The sequence below is a fragment of the Mercenaria mercenaria genome, unplaced genomic scaffold, assembly GCF_021730395.1.
Source record: "Mercenaria mercenaria strain notata unplaced genomic scaffold, MADL_Memer_1 contig_4520, whole genome shotgun sequence".
Lineage (NCBI taxonomy): Eukaryota > Metazoa > Mollusca > Bivalvia > Venerida > Veneridae > Mercenaria > Mercenaria mercenaria.
Window position 1 is genome coordinate 4,683 of NW_026462755.1, and position 22,748 is coordinate 27,430.

Sequence of the window (22,748 nt, forward strand, 5' to 3'; positions counted from 1 at the left end):
CTTTATACATTTATAAGTTGTTTTTCTTGCTAATGTTTGTGTGTCTGTGTGTCTCGGGTGGTGCCCCACAGTATTGTTATATCTTACTTGTCTTCTTGTTTATCTATGTATGTGTATATGTATTTGTTTTCTTTTGTATGTATGTGTCTGCGCTGCTGTGGTTTACGTTGTAGGGTAACTGTGTTTAAGGAACGTAGCATTCCCTTTTCCCAATTCCGCACCCCCCCCATCCCCACCGCTAACCTTTTCTACCCGTACCCCTTCCTTAGCATCCACTCGTTCTATGTTTTGCATGAAATTAAGATGTTTTGTTGGGTTTTTGAATTTATATTCTTATGACATTACTAACAGACACTTCTTACAATATAATTATATACATTAAGATTTTCACGAATCATCAAATTAGTTGACGAAGACAATTTAGCCAATGCTTTTGGATGGTTGCCAACAAATAACTCTCGAACAAATTCATCTTTTGATAAAGTTATAATTTCTCGAACAACTAAGACCACTTGCTATCAGCAAGGCACGATTTTGCCGCTGTCTCAATTTGGCGACCTGCGGAGTTTCAATATCTACTATTAGAAAGTGCGGCATATCTATTATATCAACAGCACTGTCAGATAAAAATCTTTTATCTGAATGAATTAACAGTAGTTTTGATCGGATCTACAATTTGTATTACCCTACAAGTTAAACTAGCTAGAGTAAATAAAGCATGTGTATGTTACATACAAAGTACGATAAAATAAGACCAGCAATATACATACAAAAAGAAAAGCTTTTATTTTTCTAGTTTAACATCAGGTCATTATAAAAAGAGGGAAAAGCTTTTATTTTATTCGGGAGTCCATTGCCTAAACGAAATAAACACAAATAAATTTTGTCTTAGTACGAGGTTTGAATTCTAGACCTCCAGGTTAATCGGCCAACCGACGTAAATTTGACCTTTGAAATACAAGTTCAAACAAAGCTAGTGGAAATTAGAGTTAGACGTAAATTATTACTTTGCAACATTTAAACTCATTTGTACACTGTCACATTGCTTTAGGTTTTACACACATTGCAATATATTTGCAATCACAGCATGTAATTAAGTAAAACAACAGCATACACTTGGTTTAATTAGGTCTATTCAGGGCAGCAGTTTCGCCCCCTAGCATCGGCTTGAGCGGATTTCTTCTACTATAGGAAAATATTTTTTAAAAATAAATTAACTTCATAGAAGCATTGAATTCAGTAAACAGAGCCGCACATGGCAAAACAGGCCGCACAAAAATAGAAACTGTTATGAAAATATATTATATAACAGACGTGCTGCGTCAAATACACATGAACAGGAAAAAAGTCCAAATTATATGAAATGTATTTATAAAAGAGTAAATCTCACCTTTGTACAGGCAAACAATCTTAAGTATCCCCATAATTACACACATTAAAACCATTGTACACTGTATACGCACTCTATCTTCGTCCGCCATATCGGACTATCCGTCTTAATGAAAAGGTTTCAAATATCGCGCCACTAAGATAAACTTGAGATTAATCAACTTATTTTATTTGTGAATTTTAATTTTAGAACGGAAGGTAAAAATTGCTTTTGTCACCTTTCCTTTCGGCATTAACTAGCTCAGGATTGTCTTATGTTTACAGACGACTTGGCTTTATGATGGTCTCGGTATGTTCTGGGAGGGGTTAGGCCGGATGACAAAATAGTTTAGATTGTTCAGTCATGGGTTTTAAACCACGTAGTTTTCGATAATATGATTCCATTACTATCATAGATGTAGTCTGAAAATATAAAACATCAAATAAAGAAGAAATTATAACAAACATCATTTTACAGATGACACTTGTCAAAAAGTTAAACAAAAGAGCATTACAATAGTTGTGGTGGCACGTAACCGGCAGCTCTCAACATAGTAACTTAAAGCAAACAGTGAACGTCACATGCATTATATTTTCACGAGAGGTCAATGCTTCGATCTTACTTGTAAAACAAACATAGTGTAAAAAGTATGTTGTCGCAGTGCAAAATCAGCCATGCTAAATAAAACGTACCATATGTTTGCTTGTCTAACATGTTCGAAACGGTCTACTCGGTTTTTATCATAGAGTTCTAGTTTATTTTTCACCTTAAAGTAAAGCAAAAGTGTTCAATATAATATAAAATTTAAGTTTAGTAAGTTTTAACATCCTCTAAGACAAGCGTATTTTTATTACCGTTATGTTCCTTCTCTAGTAAGTCATTATCTCGAGGGCTTGGCGCAAAACTATTGTATCTTGTTCTTTATTTATATACACTTACAATAGTTTTGCACCAAGCCCTCGAGATTCTATTGTAAAAAAATATTATTTTTTTAACCAAAGTGGAAAATATCAGGTACTGGAAAGTGCAGCTTTCTGAATGTTCAGTTAGATTTCTCGATGTCATTTGTCAGACATACGCTTGTAAGTTAATAATATCATTATAAAATAAATACTGCTATTTCCTTTGTTGCATTTTGGCAAACTTACGGCAACGTCATATGTATATTTATCTGAGTTACTGTAGAACAATCCCTAAAACGTGCTCTACGTAAGGCCCTTGTCGCACACTATATCACTCATCAGTTTAGGTAAAATTACATTATTACAAGAAATGCGTGTCATCCTTTATCACGTTAGCCAGTAAGTAGCTCATAAATAGCGTAATTGGGTCCTCTTGTATATTTTCGGTAAAATTATCTTAGCAGGATGGGCATTTCTCCCAGGGGTATATTATCTCATGCTCATACCACCATAACAACTTTGTAAGATACATGTATAGAAGTTTCAGCAAAAACAGATAAAATTGTACAAAGACGTTTGTATTGATTATACATATGTAAACTTAATAAAAAGATACACATTATTAAATATAAATATTAGCACTTTTCCAGAAATACTGGAAGTTTTGTAGTCTTTCTGCTGTCTTGTAAAACAGTTGTTTTATAGCAGTATAATCCGGATGATTTGCTCAAAGTTCGTGTGGGAGGAAAAGGTAGGTCACTAAATCGAGGTGAAGCTTTCAATAAAATGACATGTTTCATGAAGCATCCTCCACTTAGACAGAAGATTTTTCCGAGTATGTCCGTTTAAACTTTCAGACAAATCTCACCTGTTTAAAAAACATGTTAAAATTATACACCAAAGTCATGATTAGATCAAACATTCAAGATATGTGAAACTGGTCGAAATATTTTACTTGAAACGGACAATATCATCGCGCCACAGAAAATGACATGAACTGACTTCTCGTGCTTCTTCTGCAATTTTACGGTCTGTACTTTTAAATTAATCTCTTACAACTGCGTATGTTTGTCTACTCCTTAGCACCCTAGCGATGCGGGTTCGAATCCCGCCACATGGACTTGGAATTTTCGTCAAAAATTAGCCCTATCACCAAATGTGTTAACCTAGCCAAACGCAGCTATTTACACATAAATCATTTATTACCCTTGCATTTACAATATACTGAGCTTCCAAATACATTCAACTTATTGCAGAAAGTCATCAAGGGCAGTTTGAACTGTTGTCGTAACTGGAACAAAGCAACCATGTCATATCCTTTCTTCCATCTTTTTCTTTCTGCAAATGAGGGCGAACCTCCATACATCCATTATGTTATTGTGATACTTTACAATTTTCAAGTAAATGCAATGTTTCTAGAACGTTGCCTCTTAACAATGCAGCAACATATATATAGTTTAGAACATGGTAAAATCATGGACATTTTAAATCATACAGACAACAACTTCAAAGCGTACACATGAAGGAGGTTAGTGCAGAGGGGCCTACAAAATAACATTACTGTGTTTACAACAGTTCATTCAGCAAAAATTCTCAAACACTTTATCCCTTCCATGTTACACGTTCATAGAACAGCAGTCATGAAAGGAACTCCAACAGCTGATTTAATGCATAATACACACATTGGCAACTAAAGCCATGGACTGCCAAACAAAACACTGCTTGTGTAAATACTTCTGATCCTTCAGGATTGTCATGTCCATTCAACACGATACATGCTAGGGGTGTGAAGTGTGTTCCACATTTCTGTACCTCTCGTGAACAAATACAACCTTACCTAGACCTATTATTTTGCTAAGTTTGCTAAGTTACATTCCTTACGTCCAAAATATCTTCTAAAAACCTTTATTACGAACATTTTATTATTTTATCAAATACATTAACAGGGAAAATTGTCATAGAAGCTGTTACGTAATTACTTATAATTGCCGTGATTTGCTATATCTAGTCACAGATGTGGCTTTAAATTGCTATACATAAATAACGATTGCAACATTTGGTAGAATATTCCCGCTGTTGATTATAGTCCTGCAAAAGCATCATGTATTTCTTAAAATTACATTGGGGACATTCCCATCTAAATCCTGAAAGTTTACAACACTGAAGTAAATCTGCTTACTTCAATCAGTCTTAAATATGAAGATATGTTATTCCAAAGCGACGTAAAAGCGTCCGAATTGTATGTTTTTGTTGTTTTTTTTTTATTTCATTGCATTCATTTCATTATTGAGATTGTACGAATGATTCTAACAAATAGATGATGTAAGAAAAAGATGTGATTACTACAGTAACTGTTCTTTACATAAAGCATAAATATAATGCAGTCGTCAACCGCTGATGACATTTATTGATCACATAGTATGCTGGTACAAAAACATATGTTGAGAATAATTATTGCGGTTCCTTCTTCGGTTGTCTTACAGTAAACTCAGGTCTTTGGGGAAATATATATTCTTTGGAATAGTTTATTTTAAAAAAAATATCTAATAGGAGAATCGACATTATGTAGACATATTTTTCGTTTCCCTGCTGTTTATGTTTCAGAAAAAGTTTTCTTTTGGCTATAGTATTTAAGTTTGTTTTTTATGGTTTTCGATGTATTTTGCAAATTGACCACAGTGTCGCCACAATAGCCTGAAATAACACAAGGTATATGAATATTACGAAAGACGGTGGTGACATTTCATTTTCAATAATTCACGATTTCTGAGTATGAATTCGTGAAGAAGAAATCATGAAGTATTTAAATGAAATCGAGAATTCTTGAAATCGTGAATAATTGAATTTTTGAATTTTTGACATGAAATATGGAAATCGTGAATTTATGAAGCTGTGAATTGAATAATTTAAATCTTGAATTATTGAATAATTGAAATGTTGAATTTGTGAAATTCTGAATTATTGTAATCCTGAATAATTTAAATCGAGAATTCTTGGCATGAAATACAGGAATCGTGAATTTATGAACTTATGAATTAATGAATAATAATTGAAATCTTGAATTACTGAATTTGTGAAATTCTGAATTATTGAAATCCTGAATAATTGAAATCGAGAATTCATGAAATTGTGAATTATTTAAATATTGAATTATTGTAAAATTCAAATGTTGAATCTGGAAATCGCGAATTATTGAACTTCAGGTAGGAATCTGGTTTTCATAGATTCATTTATGTAAAAACAAAATTAGAAATACTTACTGCAATAGGAAAACAATCTCCGATCCGTTGTCATGTTGTCTTGTGGTGTCGCGTTATCACATTATAGGGTGTATAAAAATCTAAGTGTTTGAATGAGGCAAAATCACAAGAAGGCTTAAATTATATTCGTATAAGCTGTCCGAAATAATATGGTAAAAATTATGCTGGCTTCATTTCTTCTGGGTAGTAACTGAAACTGAAACTGCTTTATTTGATTAAACGCCTAATTTTACACATAGTATATTCACCACTGGCGTTGTACATTAGATTAAAAAAGAAAAATCATGATAAACTATATACATAATGGAATCAAACAATGAAACATGACATATTTGACAAAATTACTGTACAGTGCAAGTTACAACATAGCGTATAAAGCATACGTCGATCACACTACATAGTAGAGTATATTCAGCGTCTCTACCATATTCAGTCCACCAACAGAGAAATAATCAGAACCATGATTCAAAGTTTTTCAAAAACAGTGTTTTGAGCTTTTTCTTATAAGTGTCTACCGAATCAGAATTTCTCACTTCTACTGGTAGTTTGTTCCATAGTTTCGGCCCTACAGTTTGAAAACTACTGTCGCCAAATGTTTTACGTTTGTTAAATGGTACCTCGTACAACCTGTAACAGAGTCTGAAGACCTTAAACTACGTTTTGGTGCTTGCTCCGATAATAATTCAGTCAAGTAAGAGCTTGGACGATTGAACAATTAAACATGACAGTTAAAATCTTAAATTCAATTCTAGCTTTGATAGGAAGCCAATGTAATCGGAACAAAGCTTGTTTTGAACTGTCGTACTTGCTGAGTCTTAAAACGAGTTTGGCACACATGTTTTGTATCCTTTGCATTTTCTGAATTTCACAGTGAGGAATACCATACAGTATTGCATTGCAATAATCTATATGTGAAATGACCAGTGATAATACCAGAATTTCAGTAGCCTCTTTAGTAAGTTATTTTCTAATATTTTTGATTCTAAGATAATTAACCATTGCGGTCTGACATTTTCTCTTGACATGATCCTTAAACCGCAATGTCAATTTCTGTTATTGAACATTTGTCAAGTTGCTGTCTACTACCGAATAAGATGAATTCGGTTTTTGACGTATTCATTTTAAGTTTGTTTTGTTTCATCCAGTTATCAATGGTGAATGCACAGTTTTCAAGTTCTTGAATAGCCTGTTTCTCATTTTCAACTGAAGTTGGTCGAAAGCGTTTGTTGGCAATATGGTCATCAGCAAACCCATACACTTGCGAAGTTAACGTATGAAGTTGAAGTTCGATTAAAATTCCTTGAGATTTCAGACATAAGAATAAACCTTACTTTTTTTAATCCGCCCATTCAATTTATCCGTAATTATGATCGTTTTTTTTTTCGTGCATTTTGATACCAATTGTCCGAAAGGGCAGAAATTTTACAAGAGGTTTTAATCAAAGCCTTGAGATGTCTGGTGGTTGCGGGTTTTGCTAGAGTTATTTTCATTTTAAATGCCAATCTATAAATATACATGTATAAGAAACAAATACTAATGTGCCTCATATCTAAGATAAACTCTGCCTGACCTTACATGAACAGCTGGAAGTGATGTAATCATGGGTTGGAATACCTAATCATTGACAGATCTTATATAATCTAAATGGCCAGTGTGAATGGATAGAGGATGAATAAGAACTGCTTGATCATTGATAATTCATCCGCATTGTTCATGAATGGGACTACTTTGTGTAGCACATGAACAAATTCCTTTGGATGTGATTTGGAGGAATCAAATAAAGGTGCTACATGATTGTCAGAAATACACTTAACTTTGGTAGCGGGATAAACCCGCAACCAAAAATGAAAAATGAAAATAAAATAAAAAAAAAACATGTCAATTAATGTAATCATCGCATGGATGTTAGAGCGATTACAAAAACAAAAAGAAAAAAAAAGAAAAAAACAACAACAACAAAAAACAAAAATAAAACGATAAAACAATGTGAACAATGTAAAAACTCGTTAGTGTTGCTCCAAACATTTAGGTTTTATATAAAATTATGTCAGTATAGTCAGTATACAATGCACGATTGTAAATCATACTTGAGAGGAAATACAAATGATTATTACATACCTAAAATTATTTTCCATTGGGTTTCAATGGACCGCGATCGTGCAATATTTTTCCATATCATGACGTTGAACGCTTTCATATCGGACTAGCCCCAATCCGTGACTATAGTTACCTCCCCTGACGGTCCGTCCATTGCGGATCTCGTTTCTTTAGATTTCTGTTGCTATTGTGTGTTTGTTTAATTTGTAATTTTTGCAACATTTTGTTTACTTTTACACTTTGATTAATCTGACCTAATAGATACTGGCACGTAGTAATTTATCAGACTGAAATGAAGTGAAAGTTATAATTACGTCATGAGTTGGACTAATATAGGACGTGGAATGTTTTCTTAACGTTGTAATGATAAGAATCGCGTGACGTCCATTGCGTCCACGCGCACGTTGCGACAACAAGTTGACGTCATTTTCGCAGAAAATATTAATGCGCGTCAGTTTGATTTATTTATTGCGTTTTTGGAGAATTTTTTTCCTTATGTTTTCCTGTCTTTCGTGACAGAACGATAATTTAGATATAAATTAATCATTTGATAGTGGATATGTAATAAAAAGGTTATCAACTTTGTATGTGGATATATGCACTCGTTCTTTCGAAGACAATATTGCGCTCCTAAAGTCGCGCAATATTACCGCTGCAGAACTCGTGCATATATCCACATACAAAGTTAATAACCTATAATGATCATATCAAAGTGATAATGACACTCTGTATGACTCTATATAATGCCAAACTCTCAGACAGCACAATATGATTTTAATATACTATTTTATAAGTAAAGCATCTGCGGATCCAGGAATTTTGGTTAGAGGGACACCAACATTAAAGAGGGGGTCATCCATTTCGTGGGGGGGGGGGGGGGGGGGGGGGGGGTAGGGGTAGGGTAGGGTCACACCGAGTTTCAAGACCGACTTTCTTTGTAAAATGTAAGAATCAAAGGGGCAATTAACCCACAATGTCCCTCTGCCAGGCTCTGGTTCCGTGCATTTAAAGAATGGAGTTATTTCATACGGCTAACAGGAAACGTCTCTCATCATGATATCATAGATCTGAAATTGTCTGATACTTCAGAAGAATTTTCCGTCTTACTAGTACCATTTTATGTTTATAATTAAAATGCAATTGTCGTATTAAGTGTCCGACACAAACAGATTGATTTTATTTGGATGTGAAAATAAAATGTTCCACCAAATGATAATCGCGCGTAATTATTTATTTTTCAAGTAAAATGACTCTCATGCCATGTGCCTCCATCCCGATTTCAGTCTTTGATGCCGAGTATGTGGACAGAGTAGATGTAAAAAGAATGAAGGTTCGACTTTCGTGATATCACATCTTCGGACGTTCAAAACTTCACTTCATACGACAAAAAGGCCCATCTGGTATATTCGATACCGCCTGGGGACAAAAATATGCCGTAGAAGTTAAAGTTTGAACAAAATCTCAAAGTTTCTCAATATCAGTTGATAACTTCATACTTCCAGGTTCAATTCAATGTATTTAATTAAAATCATTAGCCATACAAAACTTCATTATTCTTATCCCTATTGATAGTGTTTCAAATTTAGTCTAATTATATAATGGATAATCAAATAACTTAATAAGCAGAAATCCTGAAACTAAGCTTTTTATTTCGCATTGTAATAAAGAGAAGTCTTAGGCTTACGTGATATTACATGGAAAACTTTAGTAGCAACGTGTGATATAAATAAAATACATGCATATCGGTGACGTTGTACCCAAAATATATATGAGAGGCGTTGAAGGGGAAGGCGAAGTTTGAAATCTCAAACTCTCTAATGACTGGGGAATGACATGAAATAGAGTTCCTGCGCAAGTGAGATAGAGCCAGGGGCCTAAACAGCTACCCTGGGGAACGCTACATTTTAATGGGCGTGGAGTTGAAATAGCAGTTTCTACACTTACACTACAACTGCGTGGCCTAAGATACGAGTCAATCCAGTTGAGAGCTGTACCACATAGCCCATACTGAGAGTGAAACACTTGCACTAAAATATCGTGGTCAACAGTGTCAAAGGCGGCACTCAGATCCAGTGCAATTAGAGCACTGACCTCCTGATTTTCCAAACCTTCCAACAAGTCACTGGTTAATCGGAGTAAAGCCGTTTCGCATGAGTGAAAGCGTCTATACGCTGACTGATTCTTGGGAAGAAGATGGTATTCACTATCATGTTTATTTAATAAGAAAAGAGCCGCCTTCTCTATAAGTTTCGATAGAAATGGCAAATTGCTCACAGGGCGATAATTGGATAGCACAAGTTCAAGTCCGACCTTCTTCAACAATGGCCTGACTATCGCATGTTTAGTAATGGACCGGACATCATTCTGGACTTTGACGTCATAACTGACATTATAATTGACGTCTTAATGCTTTGTTACCGGTTTCGCTTGTTAGCCGTTATTTATTGCTGTATACATAGCTTGACCTTTTTTGTTTAACTTGCTGTCAAATCAACTCATGTTAGGGTACTTTTTAGATTCAATCAATCAAATTTAATAATTGGGAATAGGATCTCTTGCAAACAGTATGGAGATAGATGTAAAGATACAACAGCACATTTTTTCTGAACTACTTTGCCACTATTCTATGGTTATTTGATATTGTCTAAATTTCAAAGGAAATTAGGGCAACCACTACCTTTTATAAACGATGCACTTGCAATTCAGCGTAAAAGCGTGTTTGATCTAGCCACAAGTGTTGTAACAACTTTCAAAAACAGTGTGTAACTGCGTTTTTCAACCATATGTGTTATGTTCATGAATTACTAACAATAATTCATATTTTTAATTTTAATCAATCATTGTAGAATGCAGCAAACAAAACAATGACGTTGACGACGTTACCCAGTAACGACGTCACTTACAATAAAAGACGTTCTAAAAATAGATTATCACATTTCTCCCAAGTTATAAAAGATTCATATTATATAATTAAGTAATTAAACACATATTGTAGATAAGCCAATGTGAAAGGACAAATTGATAAATTTTAAAGAATTTTAATTTCGCTTCTTGAAGTCTAAAACATAGTCTTTGGATCTTGATGGTAATCGTAGAGTACGTTTGGGCTGAACTCTTCTATTTAGTTCATGTTCATCAGTAGTCTCACTGGTAACTTGTCTTCCAGTGTCATCACCAGTAACTTGGTTTTCAACCTTCATTCTTTTTACATCTTTCCGGTATACGCAATAAGCGTTCTCTCCATTGATCATCATTTCCTTAATCTTTCCAACGGTTTCTTCTCATGATATCTTTGATTTTCCGCAGTATCTCATCTTCCGCAGTATCTCTACTTTATGCTATCAGTGACAACGCCATGTTCGTTGAATACAATCATTTTAATGATATTTTCTGTAAGCAAATACATCAAAAATCTTGTCTTCGCCCACTTGACAACCAGTGCATCTTTTTCTGTTTGGCTGTATCACTTCTCTGCAGTTGTCATAGACCTGCTTATGTAATGAACGGGTTGCAGTCCCTTGCCAGTTTTCTGGAACAATCCAGCTGAGAGTCCTTCGTGAAAACTCGCTTCTGCCCAAACAATGATCGGTCTTCTTGGATCGAAAAATGCCATTGTGTTCTCATCAGTAATGCTATCTTTCAGTTTCTGAAACGCAGCTTGCTCTTCTGGACCCCATGAGAAAGGAATATCTTTACCTGTCAATATTCTCAAAGGTGCTGGTAAGACTGCATATCGAGGAATAAACTTGGATAAATATCCTATCATACTCAAGAAACTACGGACCTCTTCTTTTGATCCTGGAGCTTTCACTTTATCTGCAGTTGGTTTCAATCCTTTATTTGTAAATCTGTATCCATAGAATTCTAATTCTTGCACACCGAATTGACACTTCTCTTTGTTTAAAGTTATACCAAAGTTTTTCTGCACGTTGCAGAACTGTTTGCAAGGTCTTGTTGTGTTCCTCTAATGTCGTACCTCCAATCAGTATATCATCTCTTTGATTCATGCATAACGGAATATCACCGAAAATTCTGAACATCGCCTCATCGAAAAGATCCTGAGAAGCTTTGGCACCAAATATAAGCCGTTTGGGTCTCATATTACCCAAGGGTGTGCTGAAAGTCGCAATAGATCTAGAGTCTGGGTGTAAGGTCAGCTGGTGATAGCTTTGTCGCAAATCCATCTTCGAATAATACTTGCATGTATGAATTTGCAAGTGAAATCTTCTACAATTGGCGCCTGCAATATCCTATTTCTCTCTGTTTATTTGTTCGGAATACGCAAATCAACACTTGCCCTGATCATATGAGGTTCAAGGTTCTCTTTGTCCACACCTGCATAACGTGATTTTGGTTGAACCACTTATGGCGAACACCAAGTGATTGGTTCACCTGGTTGGACTACCTCGTAAATATCGTCTTTGATACACTCATCTAACCATTTACGTAATGACTCTTGTAAATAGTAAGGTACTGAACGGGGTTTCTGTGCAATCGGAACAGCATCCGCTTTCATAGAGAACTTGACCAGAAAATCTTCATTTTTCTTCTAGTCAAATATTCTCCCAATGCCTCGAAATATTTCATCAGAAGTCTTCAGTATTTCAACAATTTCAGGTCTCGTTAAATCATGAACAACATTCATTGCAAAAGTTCTTCCAAGTCCCAACTCATTCTCTTCTTTCAATGAACCGTCAGCCGCCCTAATCTCTAGCATACCAAGTTCTACAAGCGTTGTCCTGCTGATAAGTGGTGGAGAATTGACCTTACACTTCACGACAATGATAGACGATTCTGTCCCTCTAGTAGCATTCCGAAGTGTAGCACTGAACTAACCAACAATAGGTAATTCGTTTTGTAATGTGCTCAGTTTGGTTTTGCTTCGCTTCAAGTCAATATTACCCTCTATCTTACGCTTAAGAGTTTTGTATTGATACTCGTCCATAACATTTGCATCAGCTCCACTGTCTGGTTCCATTCGCACAATCATGTCAATCACAGCAATGGGAATAGTTTTCTGATAGTCACTAATCTTACTGACCTTTATCTTACCGATCCTGAGGTGTTTAACAGAATCTTCAATAAATTCTGATCTCGGATATTCATCACCTGAATCATCTGACACATGTTCATCCCCTCTGATACTTCGTCTCGAATCAGGGAATTCATCATTACCTTGTCTCCTAGGAGGTCTTCCCGAAATACAAACCACAGCAAAATGATTCTGTTTCTTACACTTGGAACATTTCTTTTCCCAAGCCGGCACAATTCCTTCCTCGCGTGCTTCCTGTCGCAATATCTGCATTTTTCATTCGCTTGCTAATTCCCAGAATGTCTCTTTAACCCGCTGGTGTCGCCTTGTCTATTAAATTTGGCTATCTCACCTCCTTGGCTCATTTCCTTTACCTGCCGTGATGTGTCTTCAATCAACTGCATGGCTGCCAAAGTCTGCGGCAAGTCTAATTTCTTATATATCACCTTCCAGATCAACTCTTCATTCTCCGATGTCTGTATCAGATGTTCAAGAATCCTTTCGTTGTCGTTATGAAAGTCACATCCTACAGTTTTTTCTCGCAATCTTGCAGCATATGAACCCGTTGATTCACCATGTTCTGGTCTCATCTTCAGAAATATATATCTGTTATAATATATATTCTTCTTCGTGGCAAAATGTTCAGTTAATTTCGCCTTCAACTTCTCGTATCTATCACCGGTTTCCTGATCAGTCGAATTATTTTCCAATTTCCTAATCTCCTTACCTCCATACACCAACAATGCATCTTTCTTCTTCTTAAGATCTGTTATTTCAACGAATCGTAATTCAAGTTCAAGCTTATCTATCCATTTCGTCCATATTTCATTGGACATCCTGTAGTCTTCACCACCGATGAAAGGAGAAATCTTCAAATTCTGGCTGTTCTCCGCCATAGTTCTCCGTATTATCGAACTTCACATATAAGTCGACAACTACATTCACTTTTTCCTCGTCGCCAATGTTATGTCCACTGATTACTAACAATAATTCATATTTCTAATTTTAATCAACCGTTGTAGAATGCAGCAAACAAAACAATGACGTTGACGACGTTACCCAGTAAAGACGTCATTTACAATAAAAGACGTTCTAAAAATAGATTATCACAATATGCAGTCTCTATAAATGTTGCTCCATTTTAACCTTAGAAAACAATACAAGAATCCCAGATTATACTTGGTATACCAGGAGGCTGGATAGACCCAGTTAAACTCAACAGGACGTAGGCCTCATGTTCCAAATGGAATATCTGCATTTCGAGGGGTGGTGTGGGTTCAGACCCACAGTTGTTAGGGTGGCAAATGACTTAAAATCTTGAATCTTAAGCATTTGGCCTAGAAGGGTCCTGATCTTCTAAATGTATATGATCCTTGCAATGCATATAGTCGTTGTACTAGATATCAAAATATAAATAAACTGGTGTGAAACAGCATCATAATAATATACAGTTGAATATCGTTACATCGATATCGGTTAGCTCGATACTCCGGTTAGCACGATGTGTTTTAGTCGGTCCCGATTTTTCCCTATATATTTTAATGTAATTGTTTATCATTACCTCGATATGATTTGCTCGATATTTTGTTTAGCTCGATGAGATTTTTTAGTCCCGTCAACTTACCTGTATTGTTTTTACACCTGGTTTCGTCGATATCACAGCTTGTCAAAAAATATCCATGTTATTTGTAAGGTGTGAAAATCAACCTACTGTTGTTCGGCGATGTATTAATAATAATCAAGCTAGTTTGTGTGTTTGTTTTGTTTGTTATTTAGTCTTTAATCCAATTTAAATGTCAGGAAGTTTGCATTTTTTTCCCAATAATTAGTCTTATAAAACAGCGTGCAAGCGAGCAAGCTGTTTTCCGATATAACAACTAATTTGGATGAAATATTTTTCTGTTTGACGGAGTAAAGATCTGCCATTTAGGATTGAGTAACAATATGCGTATTTAACTGGCAAATTTTCGTTATCGAAGCACAGTCAAAATGACTACTCAGCTAGGAACATTACCGCTGCAGTCAGACTTCTTTAGGGAAGGAATAAAAATGATAATGTTTTGACGTATATTTTGAAAAATTAAAAAAGTTGTATGTATGTAAATGTATTTACTATTTAATTAAGCTGTTTTATTTGTCAATAAAATTAAAATCGTATTTACGTTTTATATTATTTCTTTCCCCTTTCAAACCCCCTGGAATACGCATTGGATATAATTACAATATAGACGTCCGACACAAGTACAAAGTAGTCCCAGATAGTCGATATCGTTACGTCGAACTTCGGATACGTCGATGCAATTTTTACAGTCCCTTGAATATCGAGGTAACGGTATTCGACTGTATGTATAAAATGGGTAGTATGCAATTTTAGAGGAACAAGCGGAAGAAAATCCAAACAAAATCTGCTTACTATATATGAAATTTTATAACAAAACCCCAGTATTACATTGTAAAACCAAATATATACGAAATAATCGATGTATGCGTGGTTAAATTCAAGATATTGCGTGCATTGGTAGAAACTGTTTCGAAAGGTATATAAATTTGATGTCTCAACTGCACATTTTAAACAATTGAAAAATGCAGCAGAATGTTTGTCCATTTATTCTCATAACTCTAGTTTTTTGTTGTTTTTTTTGTGTTGTTTTTTACTTGAATGATTTTTGCAATGACATCTGTGAACTCGAATCCTTACATTGTATACACAACCACGATAAAGTGTCCTGTGCATTGTCCCAATGAGTATCCTCTGTGCAAGTAAGTATTCTGAGCATGCAAATGTCTTCCATGTCATCATATTTCTTCCATTCTTGGAAGTACATGTGTATCCTCCGTGCCAGTCAGTATCTTAAATTTCAGCTTTTTTGTAAATGTTCAGGTATTAAAACGTTTTATTAAAGCTATCAATCATACAGATATATATTGTTACACAACAGTTGGAATCTGTAGTTCGCTTCCTTGTTTTTTGCGTAAAAGTTCAATAAACTTTAACTCGTCCATGGTCATATATTTACAGTCTTTAGATTTTACAGTAAATTGTTCAGTCCATTTCGATTCTTCCACTGTCAGCACACTGTCATCGTTTTCAGGAAATTCAATTTTATTACTGCAGAAAGTTTTGAGATGAAATAGAACACTTTTAAATTGTTTTATTTCTGAGACAATGTCATCTGTTTCCTCATTAAACTGATCCCAAAATTTCTTGTAGAAATAATTGTATACAGAGTAATCGAGTTGATTTCGTATTTCGAACTGTTCTGTATCATTTAATGTAAGATCTACTCCTGTTTGCCCTTTTCCGTAAACGTTATTTGGTAGAAACAAGATGTCTTTCAGTTTCCAGTTAAAATATCGTTTCATTAATATGAGAGAGTCTTCAAAATGTTCACTAAGGAGGACAAGTTTGAAAATGCGACCTAATTCTTTTAGCTTCGAGTCTATTTGGCTTTGATCAATAGTTTCCGGAAACCCAAAGTCTCGTGCCATCACGTTTTTAGTATACGAGAAGAATTCCCTGTCATACACTTCTGGTCTTTGAATAAGTTCCTGTAGCCTGTTCCCTCTAATTCGTGCAATGTAATCAATTTGCTGCGATTTCTGAGAGTAATAGTTAACGGCTGAAATAAACACTGCAAGAGGGTCTCTAACAATAGCCAGGTAAACGGTATCTTTCGGTAGAAGAGAGGAGTAAATATCGTAATTGAAAACACCATGGTTACAAAGGATATCATATCCTTTTCTATATCGGGGTTTCACTAACGGTAAGTGCATTTCGGCCGATCTGGAAAAGTATTTCGGATGCTTTGTAAATACATACGTTAAATTGCGTTTTAGTCCGAATCGGAAGAACATATTTTGCATAGTAGAACTTGCTGCTCTGTGAACTTTCAAGAATCCTATATGACGCACTTCCTGTTTCTGCTGTTGTTGGTGGTGGTGGTGGTGCTGCTGCTGTTGCTGTCTATTATCAGAATATGTTTTTACGCGTGTGATAGATCTAGGAAATTGTAATTTATTCTGATCTGTAGTTTTCATGGTTACGTTGAATTTGTTTGACCGAGAATATTTCAAGTATGTACCATTATTTAGGAGTAAAAAGCCGGTGTATCCAGTCTTTGATGGATTCATCATTATCATGACAGTAGATGTCAAATAAACCAGGACCAAACATCTGAAAAATTACATAAATATTTACATGTAAATAATCTCAACCACGTTTATCCCTCTTTTTTAGGAAATTCGGCTACAAAAGAAATCGCATCTTTTGCAACGAGATTTGAATTATCTCCATAAACGAACTCCTAGACCATAAGACTTAGATAGATATTAATGTTTAAGATTACGAATGTACATGTAGCCAGCCTATGTTATATGTTCAGCATCATACCATAATCTGTGGATGTACCCTAGTCAACATTTTATGGGATATATATTTCTCAATTATTCGGTTTTAAAGAGCTTGTAGTCATGTGGAGGACTTTAAAGGACGTAGTCAACTTCTTTAGCAGGATAATCTATGTAAATAATTTGCTAAATTTTATTACAGTTTTGAAATTTAGGAGTCATTTAAAGACACTTATGCGAGAATATATAGCTAAACCTGATTTTTATGGGGTCATTGTCATGTCAATTTTCCAACTGTATTTGTTAATATATAAAGATTTAAAACGTTCTTTGACACACCACGTGTTTAATGTTGGGTACTACGCTGTTTTTCACTGTGTCTGACGGAACAGGGTGTTTTCTGGCCTGCTTCGTTTGACCCTTAATGGTATTTCTCTTGATGCTTCTGTTCTTCCGCAAAATCGCTGAGTAAATGTGTTTGGGGGTTGTTAAAGTTTGCTTTTTGTATATAACACCATTTTTGTGTTTGGCAAGCCGTTCCGTCTGTTGTATTTTGGGGGTATTAGGAATTCACCTTGCGAGAATTATTTTTATTTACACTGTGCTTTGACTTTGGTAAGACTAAGATAAGATGTGCATGATAACTTGTTTTAAGTTGCCACTGACCGTTCTAATGTGACTTCCCACTGTATTGTTTTGTTTGTTTTGACCCCCACATTTTTGCTTTGTCCGTGCGTATCTGTGCTTGTGTGGTGCACGCACGGGTTATTTAGGTTGCGTTTTGGGGTGGCAGAGTTTTAGGAACATAGCTTAATCTGTGGATATTCATCCCTTTTTACTCGATTGTTTTAGATGTTCTGATATATAGACTGGCATTTGTCCCTATTAGGCTTGCAATCTGTAATTTTTTGTTATCAGTCTAGAAGCTAATCTATAATCTTCCTAGACTAAAACGAAAGTGACAATAATCACTTCTAAACGGCAGTTCTTTTACATCAGTAGTTCGGAAATAGTTGGCAAATAACATCATATTTATCATGTACATAGATTGAAAAAAAAAAGTTAAACCACTATGGAATTTTAAAACTAGTTAAAGTTTTGGATATTCCTGGATTTTAAGAACAGCCATTTTAAACTTTGCGCTTAAAGCCGCATTTATTTTCAGCGAGCTAATTTATGTCCTAGGTAGGAGGTCACAATACAAAAAATATCCACCAATTCCTGGTCACACTGGAAGCAATGGTTGGCAATATAAAGAATGTTGTTTCTACAGAAGCGAGAAAGTTGCAAAATGTTTACAGGGCATTCATTCCATATAGCTGTTGAAGGATCGCTGTAAAAAAAAGTTGTTACATGTAAATGGGAACAACGATTTTTGGAGGCTACTGTATCTACAAACGTTTCTCCCGCTTACAACTGTTTTATGTGAATTATTAAATGCTTCTGATGTCTTTGTCAATTTTCTTTTCATACAGTCATTATAACCAACAATTGAATTTTGAAAAGCTTTCAGCTCTCTTCAAATATTGAACACATTGACATTCCACTAGAATTTGGCAAACAGTCAGATCTGTTTTGTGTACATAGATCTAAAGACATTCGTTTCAAAAGTTCTATCTACGTATCACAGATATATTTTTACTTCTTTTGATAAATCAGTAATCAAAACGGTAAATGACAAGTCATACAGAAAAATCTTACCCTGCCACTTGCATCACACGTCCATGCATTGTTTGTACCATATCCTTTCCTTTTTCAATATCTGTTTGTCTCTCTGTAAGCTTTTTAAAACGTTGAAATGCGGCTCTCTTGATTACTTGCTTCTGATCAGCTGAATTACAAAATGGATAAGACAAGACTTTTGAGTTGGCAAAACATACATATCAAAGTTCAAACACACCGCAATGAACCATATTTACTCCGTTTGCATTTTCCGCGCCGCTGAACATATTTTGTCTATGAGTGATGGTGGTCATCTGGTTCCCTGCCCAATTCAAAATGACGAATAAACGAAGAAAATCTCAGGGAAAGATCATTTATGTGTTAACAATGTAAGATGTTGCAAATTAAGGCTTATTACATACTCGTTTCTATTCCCCGTTAAGTTACACTGGTACCGGAAACGTCAATATTTTTCCATACACTGACGCCTGAATTTCATATCGGGTGCGTAAAGTAATTCAGTGTGTGTTATTGCACTATTTTTTCTATTTAGTTCAGTATTGTCAGTCCTATTCAGACTATTGAACAAGTTTATGATATTTACATTATATTTATATGTGTAGATGCGTATGTAATAAAAAGGTTATTATCTTTGCATCGGAAAATATGCACTCGTTCTTCAGCGGAAGAATTTTGCGCTCCTAAAGTCGCGCAATATTTCCACTGAAGAACTCGTGCATATTTCCCGATACAAAGCTAATAACCATTAATCATTCAATGGTCATGACTAATGCTCATTGTGAAAGAATCTCAACAATATGGATAAAACAATGACTAGGTGACCTGGAAAACCACATAATTATATACTGTTTTCTCTCCATTCTTGTGCCAAAAATGTCTGGGGAAATCTTACATGGGAAAACTTAAAGCAGTTGAAAAAACTCTTTTTCCTTATTTAAAACAGAAAGGACAACTAAAAGATGCATGTCAAAGCCCTCAGGTTTTGCATTATATTGAATTCAACAAATAAGCAGAGACAAATAAGAAACATTGGAAAAATTCTTATCTTCAACGTTGTTTATTTTTTCAAATGTTCCTTTGAAAACTTTGCAGTCTTAAAACAGCAAAGATTAACATTAACTTTGTTTCAGTCCTTGAACTTGATTCACGATTTTATATATGAGAATATACATGAAATTTATTTTTGTAGCATAATGTAATTATCTATGTCAGATTATTTGTTGGTCAGTTGTTTCATTTATTATTTTTTTGTTTTGCATCATTCATTGTGTATAATATTAGGCCTAAAAAATTGTTTCCAGTGACATGGCCAAAACAAAAATAGGGTAGGTAGGTAGGAATTGTTTTTTAACCTAACACCATCGTAGGGGGATTATAAACCATATAAACATGCATCCTATTGTTATGTTTGATTTACACCTGAATGTACAATGACTGATGATGTTTGAGCAATATAAAATTCCATTTGATTGTGTATTTAAATATTATGAAATAAATACTTGCTTTACATGTTTGCGTTTTGTTGTTGTTGCTTTTTCATTTCCAGGTTAGCCCGTCCGATTAGCTCAATAGCTAGAGCAGTCGATCTACGGATCAAGTGGTCATAGAATCGTTGTGTACTATATCATTCATTCTCTGCCGCTAATTCATGTGGAGAAGTTGGCAATTACTTGCGAAGAACGGGGTTTATATTTGATTAAACATGAAACTTGAATGAAATCTTGCTGTGGATTCTCTCTTTAAATAATACATTTAATATTGAATATTATTCAACAACCAACATTTATATTTCAAACTAAAGTCAAGTAAAAGCCCACTGGCCAGGAATATGATTTGCATCTTTGAGCTGCATTGAGATTAATACCATCACTCCCTACCCCAATCTAAAATTCTGGATTAACTGGAAATGCCAGACAATGGAGTTTTGACTGGTATGCCGAAATTGTGAATTAATAAAGCTGCAAGTGGTTGTTCAACGTCTTACTACTATAAATCCCGTCTAAAAACTGACTTTTCATGACTCTCAGACAGTCATATTGTTATATTTGATGTTTAGTGTGCAGATAAAGTTGAACATATACGGCACGATTTTTATTGCGCGGCGTCGCAAAAATATGCGGTCCGATTTTACCGCTAAAAAAGTTTAGGGTCGGCGGCAAAAAAATAGGGTATGTCGGGCCACCGGAAACAAACAATTTTTTTACGCCTTATTGTTGCAAAATATGATTGCATTAGACACAAACATCCTCAAGTACTGAAAAGTTTGTTCCTAAAACAAATATAATTTAATTGGTAAATTTTACTGATAGATTAAGCACGCTGCAATTTGATCACCAAATTACAAATCTGTCACGTGCTTCCAATCATAAATGTAGAGTCTGCAAGCAATTACCTCGACGTGTCATTTTTGGAAGAAGCCCATTTCGTGTCTCATCTAAAGCATACATTTTCTAAATAAAAGTAACCATTTATTTAAAGCCAACATTTTTACATTAATTCCCTGGAACAGTTTCTTTCAGAAAAGCTGCATTACTCATGTGCATGGTTTCAGAAAGATTTGTTGCGTAACAAAATACCTGGAACTATCCTCTTTATATTAACAGTATGTAAATGTTTTGAGCCCGCCCGCAATGCTCAATAGGGAGAGTGCAGATCTACGGATGTCGAAGTCGTCAGTTTGAGCCCTGGGCGAGGCGTATGTTCTCCATGTCGATTTCATAAAAGACATTGTGTCTTGTGTCTGTAATCATTCGTCCTCCACCTCTGATTCATGTGGGGAAGTTGGCAGTTACTTGCGGAGAACAGGTTTGTACTGGTACAGAATCCATACTGGTTAGGTTAAGAGCTCGCCGATACATAACTGAAATACTGTTGAAAACGGCGGTAAACCCCAAACCAACTGTTGTGTAAAACCTAATACCACCGTTGGCATGTCATGCACATTATTATGAAATGTGTCATTTCGGAAACATTTTGTCTTTACATGGCCTCCAAAAGACTGTTAGTAATGTTAGAGGGAGGATAGAGCAATATAAGAGGAGGTTCCAATTCCAGAAGCTTCCCTGGTTCTTTAGCGTGTCAGGTGTAAAACACTCCAACACGGGACTCTTATCCTAATATGAGCAATTTTAGTTGGAGGAGCGGGGTCCGAACTCACGACCATCACTTGTTGCTCTGCCTGTTTTGACTATATGCGCATATGTTACGTGAGTATATGAATTAAACGATCGTTTTTGTTTACGCTCGATGCTCTTTTTTGCTTTTACGCCTGTTAAAAGATTCTCCAGACGGGAATAAGATTTATTTAATACAATTATTTGCCACTTTAAAATATGATGCATTATTATATACATATTATTGAAATATCTAACTAATTTTAGCCTCTTGACTGGTTTAGCTGGAAGGTTACCATTTATGATGAACCCTAATTTATTTGCATTGATCTACGTTGATCACCATTGCATGAAGACCAGATGATAAAATCTGTTAAAAGATCATTTGGAAGCGAAAAATGCAACCAAGAAAAATAATAGCAGACTTGGCTTGATTGAGTCTGTTCATGATTAGCCAGCGCTAAGATTCAAAAGAACCTTGATTACATTTATTCCTAAAAGAAAAATGAATTTTGAGCACTCATTTTATGGTATGCTTATTTCCTATCTGAAGATCATGGTTACTATTCAAAATTTGAGAAAAATATCGTTTACAAAATTGTGATAACACGGATTAAAACTTTAAAAAAGGAAAAAAGAGGGAATTAAATGTACTTGAAATTATATGGATTTGGTTATGTGTAAATGCTTCTAAATAAAGCATACATTTTATTCATTCGGCAAAGTTTACTCATGCATGACCACCATAAAATAGCTTTACCATATTAAATGCCACAAGAAATAATAGTGTAACCCTATTGTAATTAAAAAAATGATTCAGTTAATTAACCCAAACACTTCTTCTACAGTCTACAAGTTTATTTCTTTCACTGTCGTAGATAAATTGTTATTGAATTAAATAATACAGATCTCTACAATTTTCTCAAATGACTTTTTATAATAATT

General features: G+C 34.9%; 2 protein-coding genes across 2 annotated transcripts; both read right to left on the reverse strand.

Annotated features, from left to right (window-relative positions):
• Positions 1–12,947: 12,947 nt before the first annotated feature.
• Positions 12,948–13,556, reverse strand: LOC123538228 (uncharacterized). The gene has a single exon (XM_045322196.2). It carries the CDS (start codon positions 13,554–13,556, stop codon positions 12,948–12,950), a length of 609 nt encoding a protein of 202 aa, XP_045178131.2.
• A 1,510-nt stretch (positions 13,557–15,066) lies between these two features.
• Positions 15,067–21,137, reverse strand: LOC123539165 (galactosylceramide sulfotransferase-like). The gene is made up of 3 exons (XM_045323661.2): positions 21,083–21,137; positions 18,709–18,838; positions 15,067–16,834 (listed from the first exon to the last, which is right to left on the reverse strand). The coding sequence occupies exons 1-3, from the start codon at positions 21,135–21,137 to the stop codon at positions 15,589–15,591; spliced, it is 1,431 nt and encodes a 476-aa protein (XP_045179596.2). The 3' UTR covers positions 15,067–15,588.
• Positions 21,138–22,748: the final 1,611 nt, after the last annotated feature.

Coding starts and splice junctions, on each gene's coding strand:
- LOC123538228 (XM_045322196.2), bottom strand. CDS start 13,556: ATGGCGGAGAACAGCCAGAATTTGAAGATTTCTCCTTTCATCGGTGGT.
- LOC123539165 (XM_045323661.2), bottom strand. CDS start 21,137: ATGTATGCTTTAGATGAGACACGAAATGGGCTTCTTCCAAAAATGACA. Junction 18,839..21,082: donor TCCAAAAATGACACGTCGAG/GTAATTGCTTGC, acceptor TTTGTAATTCAG/CTGATCAGAAGCAAGTAATC. Junction 16,835..18,708: donor CGTGTGATGCAAGTGGCAGG/GTAAGATTTTTC, acceptor GTAATTTTTCAG/ATGTTTGGTCCTGGTTTATT.